This window comes from Ammospiza nelsoni, chromosome 7, assembly GCF_027579445.1.
Source record: "Ammospiza nelsoni isolate bAmmNel1 chromosome 7, bAmmNel1.pri, whole genome shotgun sequence".
Lineage (NCBI taxonomy): Eukaryota > Metazoa > Chordata > Aves > Passeriformes > Passerellidae > Ammospiza > Ammospiza nelsoni.
In genome coordinates, this window is record NC_080639.1 from 25,760,894 (window position 1) to 25,773,209 (window position 12,316).

A 12,316-nucleotide genomic window follows, 5' to 3' on the forward strand; every position below is an offset into this window, starting at 1 on the left:
TCAGTACAAGTGAAGATCCAAAAATGGAATAGTGACAGCAGAACTACTCACTACAGAACTGAGGTATGGCCTTCCACTGTGTGTAGTTCAGAAAGCTGTAGTGCCTTCTAAGCTCCATCTGTTGTTATTATTATTGTTGTTGTTGTTAGTCCTATGATTATTATTCCCATTGTCATTATTATTCCTATTATTATTAATCCTACTACTGGCAAAGTAAGATTTTTTTAAAATATGTGAAAACAAAGAGTCTCATATAACAGCCTCTGTTCCACCAGCCTACAGGGCTCACATTCTAAGACCACAGCAAGGCTTCAACGTATAAAACTAAGAGGCCCTTAGGTGACCTAAGAGTCCAAGCCATTACCTTCCCTTTGTCTTCAGGGTGCACTTAAAGATGTCATACCTTGAATAGTATCATCTTTCTGAACCTCTGTCTCATCATCATCATTCAAGCAGTAAACAGTCTCTTTTTGCACATCCTCTCTTCTGAGGGTTTTAGCATCCACAATTGCCCAAAGTTTTTTCACCCTCTCTTCTGTGACCTTGGTATCAGAATTCAAAGAAAAGGAATGTTTAACATCTCAGTGGGATCCAGAGTACTAACCAGAACACACAAAAAATCCTTAGCCTGAGTGCTGCATTGTTTTGTCAACAAAAAACTAATAAAGACTGTCAAATAATGCATCTCTGACTGCTACCACGTGCTTTCAGTACTGCTTCATCTTTATGAGACCTAACACATGAACTGCACCATATTGACAGCATACTTGTCCTGGTTTTTCATTAAACCTGTAGGTTAAGCCATTTGTGGAAGTCTTTGAGGCACAGGATACCATGTAACTTGCTTGCTATGCAATTTACTACCTCCAAATGTATAAATACTTTTGCCAAAGCATTAAGAAATATGTTAAAGATACAGTAAGACTCAATGTTCACTCAGTTTGCATGGCCAAGTTTTCCATCAGACTTGCGACACCACAGGATGCCTTATATTACTGCAACTTCCCCAAAAGGCAAAAGGATCCCAGTTGCATTATAGGACTTGGGAGGGAAAGAAGGAATAAGTATTTACAATGAGTGAATGTTTCCCAACTACAGGGAAATAAAAGTGTTTTCTTTTCTTCTGCTTAAGTGAAATTGTATAGCTAGTACATGAGAAGAAAAATGTGGAGCTGAGCAGCAAACAGTAAAGGCAGAATAGATTATGTCAGTATGACTGCTGTATGACCTCAGGCCAGTCACTCAGTTCAAGTTGCTTATTCTCCCAAACTTACTTTATTTTGTGTGTAAACATCTCTGGGAGGGGACTCTGTCTATTTGCACCAGTCTGGCACAATAGCCTAATAAAAACATTTTTCGTAACTATAAATAGAAAGTTGATGTCTTTCAAGGCTAGAATACCCAGCTCTCAGACTTCAGATATATTTCATCAATACTGCCACACTACACAGTTACCTATTAACTATTCTATAGCTAGAAATTTGCACACTTGCTGCCTTTAAACACACTAACTTTTTCCTAGCACTGATTAAAGGAACCATATCAACCATAAGAAACAGACTGGGCCCAAGCTCTGCCAAACAGTACAAACAAGCTAAAAAACCAGACCTTTTATTCCAAGTCTGAAATAACAACAGATGTGATTTGAAACAATGGCTGGTAAAACATTTACACCCACCATTTTAGGCACACATGTTCTTCTCATGCCTAGGGCTTAAGAAATATATATAAAGTCTCACATATCACTGATGCTGAATGTAAATCTTCAGTCACAGCATTCTTAGTCAGGATCATCAACTCCAATACTACTAAATGCCAGAGTAGATAGCAATTACTCCTATTTCTGTACCTTATGAATTTTAGTTATTTAATGTGTATGGTGAAGTTAAAGTTGCTGTGGGAACCAGAATTTTAGATGTACTGGCTTCTAACCAAACAAAAATCACTATCATAATTATCTGGATGTTGTTTTATCTTTATTTTCTTAGCTCTAAGGAAAAAAACCCAACATGTAGTGGCACCTAACTTGCTGCCAAATTGCACTAGCACACACTTACTGATTTGTAGGCCACAATCCTTATAGACAAATTAGGACCAATAGTGAGCTGGCAGGGCCAAGGCATTGGCTTCCTTTCCATTTTCTTAAACATTGAAAGGCGTTCCAGGCTCTCTCTAAATGAAGGAATCAGGAAAACAGCAATGAACTCTGGTGAACTGTAATAAAGTATTATAGACAATACACTCTCCTTAAGGAAATGCAGGAATCCAAACTGTTCCAGCTTATATTGCACAAAGCAAATAAACTGGATCAATAATCTTACCATTACCTATTGTCAGAAAATAGAATGACAAAAAGAGGTGGTACAGCATATTATCCCCATCCTGAGCCTTTATGATGTGTGACACTAGGGCTTAAAGGCACTGGGTTAGGTCTAGTGATAAAACCACACAATTGCTCCTTAAGCATTTCCCATTTTTCTGTGCTCATCCAATTAGGGCATGTAGCAAGCTGAACAACACAAATTAGAAAAGGCTCTCTAAGTGGTAAAATGCTTTCTATAGGGAAGCTAAAGAAATAAAGAATCCAGTTTCAATTAACAGGATTTTGTTTGTGTAGAAATTAACTTTTGACACTTTTTTAATACAGTACTAGTGAACTCATTAATTTAAGGGCATTCTGTCATAGTGAAAGAAGTTACTTCAACTATTTCTAGCCTAAACAGCAGATATACAAGTTAAAAAACCACAAAAAAAGGAACTGTAATGAATTCATACTAAAAAGTGTTAACTTAATTGCACAACTTTTAGCAATGGAGTCCAAAATTAACAACTCACAGTAATTTATAATATATCATTGTGAATTCAAATAGGCTTGCCCCCCTAAATAGCTTTCAACTAATACAAATTGCATTGGTAATTTGACTGTAAAACTCCAGCACAAAAAGCTCTCAATTTTTTTTCTTTTATTGCATGATAAAGCAAAGATAAAACAAAGCTGAACTACTCCTTTTCATATTATGATAAAACCTGGAATCCACCACTCTCTTGATTAAAGCACTTGTCTGTCAGAAATCAAGCCTAAAATTATCAGTAGAGAATTCAGCTTGGCATTCTACTTTTCAGGCTTCCTAGTATGAACAGGGTTGGTTTTTTTTAAATTCTAAATGCACAATGAAAGGCAAAAACACACTGAGATTTTTATATGAGATAAACACTGAATTCCCTTTTTAGTTTTGGGGTTTTTTTTCCCTTAGGGAAAGGAAGATTTTTTTTGCTAGCAATAAAGACATCAATACAGGATTTTAAAAAAGAACATGGCACTACATCATTAGGAGTACTGCAACACATACATTCAGGGATGAGTACAAAAATCAAATATATGAGTGCCAAATGCCCAAAAATGTAATTTAAGCTCAATTTATTATCTCTATCTTTTAATTTCTTATATTTCCAGAAGAAAAATGCTACCTGTAACTAAAGATGACCCAGTCAATAAAATCTTGCAAACATACATTTCAGCCGGTATTTTATGAACACAACCTTTCTGCTCTGCTATCCCTTCCCTCAAGACCAGAAGCAGCAGAAGTATCTCCTGTCTAATAAGCCAAGTATCATAACAAAAAATCACAACAAAACCTCCTCACTCACTTCCCTGGCATGGCTAATTTATTTTTACAAGAGCTGAAATATTTTTACCAGCAGGAATAATTAATCTAGGAAAATGGAGAGTGCATCTGCGTTGGCCAATTATCATGACAGATTTGCAAAGCTGACTTCTCAAAGCTTGATAAGCAACTTAATTGCATCTAAAACCTCACATACTCTTAAACAACTTTTCCAACTAAAGCTTTAATCTACTAGCCAAATGCCTATTTATCCAGAGATTTTGGATTTCCCCTGAAAGAATGGCACAAAGACTGCTTGTAAAGTAGCAAGAGTCTGTGATAAAAAAAGTATAAAGAGGCCAAGCCACATGGCAGGTTCATGCATATGGATTACCCTAAAGGATAAATGGGCCAGGAAAGATTCTGCTTTTCTGTGCAGTCTTTGAAGCAGTGACAAAGCCTGCTTTTTTCTAGAGACTCAGACTGCTCTGTTGACTAGTGCAGAACACAGACACAGTGACACGTGTCTCTTCACTAATGCACAGTAATGCTCAAGGAGCTTCTCTGGCTGCTGAGGTGCAAAGCTGACCAGCTGAGCTGGGGGAGGGAAGGAAATCCCACAAATGAACTGATGAATTACAGCATACAAACCTACAGGGACAGCCCTCATCTAAAAATTACCTTTGATAATGACATTACAGCTGAGGTCTGCTAAGCTTCCTGAAAATCACATTGTCTAAAAGATCACTTTTTATAATTGTAGAACAGAACTACTGAGACAGTAATATCAGACTATGATAAGGCACATAGGAGCATTTTGCCTGTTTCCCAACTAAGACAACACCTATGTAGAAATGTCTTGGATGTATCATTAGCTACAGTTTTTCAGAGATACACAAACTTTTATTCTTTCCTTGGGAAAACAAGTGAAAAATCATCTTTCAATTCTTGCATTCCTAATGCAAGAAAAATGAAAAAAAAAAAAGTTTATTGTTTGTCACAGCAGCACAGTAGACTGTGATTAAAGAGCAGGATTCAAAAAACAACATTTACTCAAAGAATTCACGGGAGTTTATCAAACTAGTGAGCTAAAAGTAGTCTGCAACCAAGGAACAAAGGCTACCATTAAATGCAGATATTCAAGCTGAACTATGCCACAAATTCCATTTCTTTCTAAAACATGTTTTTGAAATGACATTTACAGAAATGTTCCCTCCAAAATCCTCCAACACTAAAGATGGAAGTAAACTGATTTTTATATTAAAATACAGATATAGAAAATTCATTTTCCCCTGAAATCTCTAAGCTCTTTTACTTATTCTAAAGCCACTGAAGAAGCTGTATGAAGGGGACTGAGGGTACAGGAAGTCATAAAATTCAGTGACTTCAACTGATTAGTTAACTTCATCTTTTGGAGAAGAAATCAGGAAGCATATCTGTAGGACAATAACCAAATTTACCTGAAAGTATAAATTTCTTCCAGACCTCCTTCTTCATCCAAAGTATACATGAGCTTCCTCACCACATCAACGCCTTGCTTTTGTTGTTCAGTTAAATCCTTTATTGGAAAAGAGTTTTTGTGCATATGAGCATGTACATTGGCACTTTTATCTCCACTTCCATCATCAACACTCACTGGGAATGGCAGACTAAGAACAAAAGAAGAAGCAGTTAGTTTGACTTTCTTCCTTATGAAAATAACCAAGCAAAACAAAACAAAAAATGTTCTTAGGATCAACGATTTCTATCTAGCTGCAGACAGATGTATAAAGAGCCACAGGACTTGCAAAATAAATAAAACAGTATTTCAAGTCTATTTGGCATTGGTAACATCTTGACCAGAGTGATGCACCAGTTCTGGGTATTGTGCATCAATAAAGACATCCACATACAGGAATAGATTAGACAGTAAAGTCAATGCTGATTAGAGAGCAAGATCCATTAAAAAAGATTGAACAAAATAAAGCCCATAGAGAAGGGAATTAGAGGGCAAGACAGCCTTAAATACAAAAAGCTGTTGCAGAGAAGAAGGAAACAATCAGTTCTTTGTATTCTGCCTGCACATCTATCGCATCATGGAGTCAGGTCAGATTGTCAAAAACCTGATAAAGGCATTTCAAACCATAATCTCTAAAACCAACTGCCTGAGGAGAGAGAAGAGTCTCCATCACTGCAAATCTTTATCAGAAGGTTAGACAAACACTGCTCAGCAATGACAGACATACACCTGACCCAGTCTGAAGCAGAGGATTGCTACAGATGACTTGTTAAAGGCTGTTCCAGGCCTGTGATTCTGTATTGGCTCAAAATGCCAGCAAGCAGGACATTCTCTCCAGTGGAGCTATTAGGTATTTCTGGAACAAATGTTATTCTTTTAGATTTTAATAGCTTACAACACTGGGTGAATTTCTGACTGAAGATGACACATTTTTCTTGCACTTCATGATTCAGACTTTAAAATTTAGCCAGGGGTTATAGATAAAATGATTTTACTGTTCTTCAAAATATAGAAGAGTGTTAACTAAATACAACAAACACAGTAGCAAAACATGTGTAAGATCCTCAACTCTGTGCCCCAGAAAACACCTGCAGATTTTTCATCTGATCCTATTCTGAATGAACCACATGATGCCTTTTACCACATTTCTACAAAGTTAAATAATTTTAGCATTGTATTATGCTTTTTAAAAAGCAGCCTACACATCTCTACCATACTTCCACCTCATTAGTCCTCACTAAACTTATTCATGAAGCAACAGATAATAAACAGAGTTAACATTATGCACAACAGTGTCACATAGAGCCAAATTAAAGATCAAGCTTCAGCAAAGTGTTTGGTACCTTTTTAGGAAGCAGATTCCACTGACAAAATATAGAAACTGTATTTTTAAGCTGATGTGGCAATATCAAAAAGCTTCAAACCTCTGATAGGTAAAGTTAGGCTACATTCACTATACAATACCCAGAGACTACTGTGATGAGAAGTATGTAACACCCAACACTACACAGTGCTCAGCATGTGCTTGGCACCTGGAAGCAGGGAGGAGAACCAACTCTCTGCTGCAAGTGTCAACCTAGTCAATGATCAGGGCATAAGAGATGGAAGCATAGGTTATAACAAAAGGTTTAGCAAGACTTTTTTTTTAAACAAGCATTTTACATTTGTGCAGGTAAAAATCAAATAATCCTTTGCTCCTGTGGGTGCAAACCTGCAGCCAGTGCTGTAACAGCAATATTTCATTTCTGCTTCATAGACAAGGGAGAAGCACTTGAATACCAGGGCTCCAAAAGATGTACTCTGACTGACAGAGGTACTCAAATTGATGGTGATGCACCTCTACTGCCTCCAATACCAACAACAGCTCAAGTAAGCCAGGAGGGGCATGTCACACTGCAAGCAGAACTGCTTTTCCTGTGTAGACAGAACCTGATATTTTTGCATCCAGCCTCCCCTAATCAAAGTTTTTTTGTGAAGGATCAGATCATGATTTTCAGTCACATTTCCCTACCTAACCCCTCTTATCTTCCAGATGGGTTGGCAAATGGCTTAAATTAATTCATTACTAAGTTCACAACATTGCTCCTTACAGAATGCTAGATCATGGTCAGAAGTAAAACTAGAGCTTTAACTTTCTCCTGTGAAAGTATTTATTATCAACAGCCAGATAAAGTTTTGCTTTTAAATAAACTCCTCTAGAAGGCTAACAGCTTCCAATTGCCATCACATACAGACCTTAACACCACCATTGATGATCTGGATCAATGCCTATATCTACAGCATGACAATCAAGGGATTCCTGTTCTAACACAGAAGACATTGGTTCCATCTTCCAAGCCCATCATTGTGAATACAACCCTTCTCTTCAGACCTGCTCCTCTATTGACACCAGAATCAAGCTATTAATATCTGCAACACTCTCTCGTTATTTCTTCCCAGCCTAAAAGGATCTAGGCTGTTGCTGTGACAAAACTACTGTTTCTGAGGCTATTTTTGGCTTATTGTTTCCTAATTCTAATTCTCTGCTTATATTTTTCTTTTGTCTCCCATTTTACACTTCGGCTCTAAGCTATAAGCTTAAGTGGAGAAGAAGCCATCATCTTAACATTTATTTGCACATTATTTAACCAAGGGGACTTGGCTCATAAGTGGAATTCAAAGTACATATAACTGATAGAAGTACTTGCTATTTCAAGATAATAATTAAGAAAGAATAATTTCCCTTTAAAAGATGGCATAGGACATAGCAGCCATCTTCATACTTACAAAAACTGAATTGAAGTTCCTGTTTTCTTCAAGTTAGCAATGATAATTTCCAGCTGATCCTCACTGACAGGACTACTTAGGTCTGTAAACAATTCAATGTGTCTCTTCTCATATTTCTTTCCTCTTAAAATAGAGAAAAACATTTACATATATTGAAAATATTATAAGGCCATTTAAAAATAATTTCCTTACAAAATAATAACAAAACTAATATATTTGTAATTACTTTTACCAAAGAAATTTACTTGTAAAATGAAATAAAGCAAATAAACCTGTTTGGTAGAAGTTGTTCTATTGTAGCTTATACTATTCATCCTAAGTGTTTACATGAGTTCCCTTTCTCCCTCCTACCTTAAAATTGAGGATTTTAGCCCTGTGACTGTATAAATCACTAACTACACCTAAATGAATGGAAGTCTGCCAATTTTCATCAATGTGGCTAAAATCCTAATATAATATGTTAGGCTGTTTATGGATTACATTGGTTATTTCCTTTGCAGCTGTAAGTCTGTTCTTGTGAAAATGCATTTTAAATGACTGTTGCTGGTGGGGGTTCCATTTTAGTAATCTAATTCAGTAGATTCATTGGAGAAGATGGACTTTCAAGACTACCTAATATACTAAGAATTAGTAACAGTACAGATCAGGAAGGTTGAATGACAGAACAAAAATCAGTTGAAGTGGATGAATTCAGTTTTGATCTGGATAATCAAACACATGAGTGATTTTCTTGAATTTTTACCCTATAGTATTTTCTCAAATGAAGACAAACTCCATATCAAAGGGGTTGGTGCATACAAGCTACAACAAAACCCAGTGGTTCCATAGCTACTCAAGACTACAATGCCATAAATACAGTCATTTCCATTCACAACAGTTTTAATCACTAAATGGATACAGCCTTCCACACTGATTAGACTTTATTCATAAAAATATAAATTGTATCACCAAGTCCAGTCTTCTCCACTCACAATTAGATCATATAACCTTTTTAGAAACATGATCAAACCCTGGTTTGAGAGGAAGTGCAGTTACCTTGCTTTCCCTGCACCACTACTTCACAGAGTGTTAGAAACACCTTGCCAGCCTCAGTGCACTCACTGATAACTTTGTAACACTGATGTCAAGATTTTTTCTCAGCTTAAAGAGTGGTTTTTCCTATTGCACCTTTATTTCCACAGCCTGCATATTTACAAACAGCCACTTCAGCTCCAACAGTCTTTAAATTTCTAGGCTGAACAAATTCACCTTTCTAGTTTTGTTTTCCTTTTTTCTTTCTAAAATGTGCCATCACATTTAAATTCAGTAGCTCTTTCCTAAGCATTTCAACATCCAGATTAACAGTTTCTGAAAGCAGAACACAAGGAATGTGACAGAAAGGGAAGGTTTTGTGCCTTCTATAATGGTAACAATGCTCTCATGGCTCTACTACAGAGTTGCCAGTTGCCTCAGAAAGCTCTCCAATTGTCTGGACAAGTCAGATGTCTCATGAGGATTGTTTAGAGGCAAACTTCTGCAGTGTGCTGTTTATCTTTAATGTTTGCCTTTTTTTTTTTTCAGAAAGCACTTCCCACATTTATACATACAGTAAACATAAGAGTGACAAGAAAACATCAGTGCAAAGTCAGACTTTTGTATAAACCCTCAGGTTACATACTCACATTGTTTCTTTCTGAAGCAAGTCCATACACACAATAATAGCATCCAGAACTAGGCAAAATTAAGAAAAATCCCAGAATTTTAATCAAGTAATGAATAGTGTTTTTCATATAAAACAATTTTACATTTTCACTCTCTCTCAAAGACTGACAAACATGCATTTTAGTTAAGAAATACTCTTTCAAATAACTGATGTGCAAGAGGTTCCTACATAACTTGTGTGTATTGTGATCTTGTCTCTGCCCCACTTACCCAATGGAACACTAAAAACACTACTTCATATCCCAACCTCTCAACTGCCAATGAGAGGCTCAAGTCCATGAAGAGGCAATCTAACTTTTAGAATGTTACTCTGAATCCACCAACAAAATTTCAACATATATCATTTTCTCACAGAAGTTTTTCTTTGAACCACCTGCATCTGACAATCTCTTCCTGATCACAATGTCCACTGGGAATGTGTGAGCCAGCTGAGTGGCTGCACACTTCTGAAACAGCTCTGACTGCCTGGACAGAGCTCACAGCAACCATTTTATGGCCAGAGAGAGACAACACAGGAGACTGAACTGAATGTAAATGAAACACATGAAGGAATGCTATATAAATTACTCTTTAAAACTCTTCACCTTACATGTAACTAAGAGCAGAACACAGTCAAATATGAATGGCATTCAAACCAGGGAGTAACATTTGGCAATGTTTGAAATACTTTATAAATAAATCAATCTGATAAACTTCTATTCTGCTTTCTCTGGGTTAGAGATAGTTTTCTTCACGGGAGCTGACATGGGGCTGGGTCTTGAAACTGTGCTGGAAACAGTGATGATAATATAGGGATGTTGTGGCTGTTGGTGAGCAGTGCTTGCAAAGAGCCAAGGCCTTTTCTGATTCCTGTACCACCCTGCCAGTGAGGAAGCTGGGGGGGACACAAGACATGGAGAGGAGACACAGCAGGGACAGCTGGTCTCACCTGACCAATGGGATATCCCACACCTGGCATCACACTCAACATGTAAAGCTGGCAGGAAGAAAGAGGAGGGGGGGATATTCAGAGTTCTGGTGTTGGTCTTCCCAGGTAACTGTTAAGTCTGATGGAGCCCTGCTCTCCTGGAGATGACTGAACACCTGCCTGCCTGGAGAAGCAGTGAATAATTCCTTGTTTTGCTCTGCTTGTGTGCACAGCTTTTAACTTCCCTATTAACTTGTCTTTATGTCAACCCACGGGTTTTCTCCCTTTTACCCTTTCAGTTCTCTCCCATCCAACTGGTGGAAGAATGAGCAAGTAGCTGTGTGTGGCTGAGTTGCCAGCTGGGCTGAAACCAGGACAGTCTGGTTTCTGGAACTTCTGCTGACTTACTTCATAAACAACATTTTTATTAAAAAGCACAAACCAAGTTCTGTAATGCTATTTTTAAAATACATGCCTTATTTGAAGCCTAAAATTATATTACTATCTTTTTTCTCTTTAATTAACAGAACACTTCATAAAACCAATGATTCCTTTTAAGGCCAAGGCTACATCTGTTAGCCTAAAAGAACGTCAAAAAGCAGCTAAATCTGCTTTTGGACAAACTTACAACCACAAATTAGCTCAACTCTGATAGTAGTTAAAACTTGGGAGGCTGAGCCCAATTTCACAACACTGACTTCCTGTCTCCTACGTAGCTGAATCAGTTCAAGAAGTGCTCTTCAGCAAAAGGATACAGTCTGCTTGTGCAGAGCCTGCTTTAATCACATTTTGAATGTCTTCCAGCAGATCAAAATCTGGCAGCATTAGTGATCTATGTACAGTAATGTTTTGGTATTGATCCTCACTGGCAAGGCCATTTCTAGTGCCATTAGTGCCAAACAGAACTACAGCAACTTCATCTTTACTCTCAGCAAAAACCTGCAGGTACAGAGAACACAAAACAGGTATAAAAACACAGTAGATTCATACATAACTATGTTAGGCACATTACAGCAAACTGAACTAATTTTGAAACATCAATTACAATGAATTTACTGGTTTTTACTTATTCAGTGCTATCCTCTCAAAACATAAACTTACAGTGAGATCACAAAGATAAAATTGAACTAACAAATTTACAAGAGGCTATCTGGGATAAAACAAGTAAAATTGGTTGATTCAGTCCTCAAAATGGGTCTTCTGTGGGGCAATTAATAAGTATTGAAATATTTTAGAGAAAGAGAAAAGCAATTCTTTTCCCTAAAAGTTTCTACTGCCCTGAAGAAAAAATGGTGACCAATCCAACTATCACATCTCATGCACAAAAAATACAGCTGAAACAAAGAGCCCTGTCACTCCTGCATAAACACGGACTAATTCTCACTCATTCCTCATTTATTTCAATTATTAGTAAATGAGGAAAATGTTTCCCAGATGTTTTTAACATTTATGAAGTCACACACACCTGTCTCTGCACAAACTTTGTCATAATCTTCTTGGCTTGGTCAAGTGAAGACTCTTCACCAGGGGAAGAACTGCTCATTGTAAGGCCTACATCCAGGCACAGCACTACTGCCACCTGGAAAGGAGTGAGAATAAAAAATAAAATACAAGCATAATTACTTACAAGGGTACATACAAAGCCCAAAAATCAAACTACATCACAAGTGGTTTCTTTTACACTAATTGTTAATAAGAGACAATGGTGGAAGACAGAACTGGCATAACTGCACTGAAAAAAAAAAATAATTTCATCCTGTACCATGTTCCAGACATTTCCGTGGAAAACACAAAAAAATCCTATGTTACACAATAATCTGTAAAGGGCATGTAATTTCT

The 12,316-nt window shown here is 37.0% G+C and overlaps 1 protein-coding gene across 1 annotated transcript in view; it reads right to left on the minus strand.

Moving 5' to 3' along the window:
* Positions 1-12,316, minus strand: part of XRCC5 (X-ray repair cross complementing 5) — a 53,873-nt gene that overhangs the window by 34,843 nt on the left and 6,714 nt on the right. The window contains exons 2-8 of the mRNA XM_059476333.1: positions 11,943-12,056; positions 11,233-11,416; positions 9,531-9,579; positions 7,870-7,992; positions 5,066-5,254; positions 2,058-2,172; positions 404-542 (exon numbers count right to left, since the gene is read on the minus strand). Of these exons, the coding sequence (XP_059332316.1) occupies positions 404-542; positions 2,058-2,172; positions 5,066-5,254; positions 7,870-7,992; positions 9,531-9,579; positions 11,233-11,416; positions 11,943-12,020 (877 nt within the window). The 5' untranslated portion in view covers positions 12,021-12,056. The remainder of the gene's footprint in view (positions 1-403; positions 543-2,057; positions 2,173-5,065; positions 5,255-7,869; positions 7,993-9,530; positions 9,580-11,232; positions 11,417-11,942; positions 12,057-12,316) is intronic.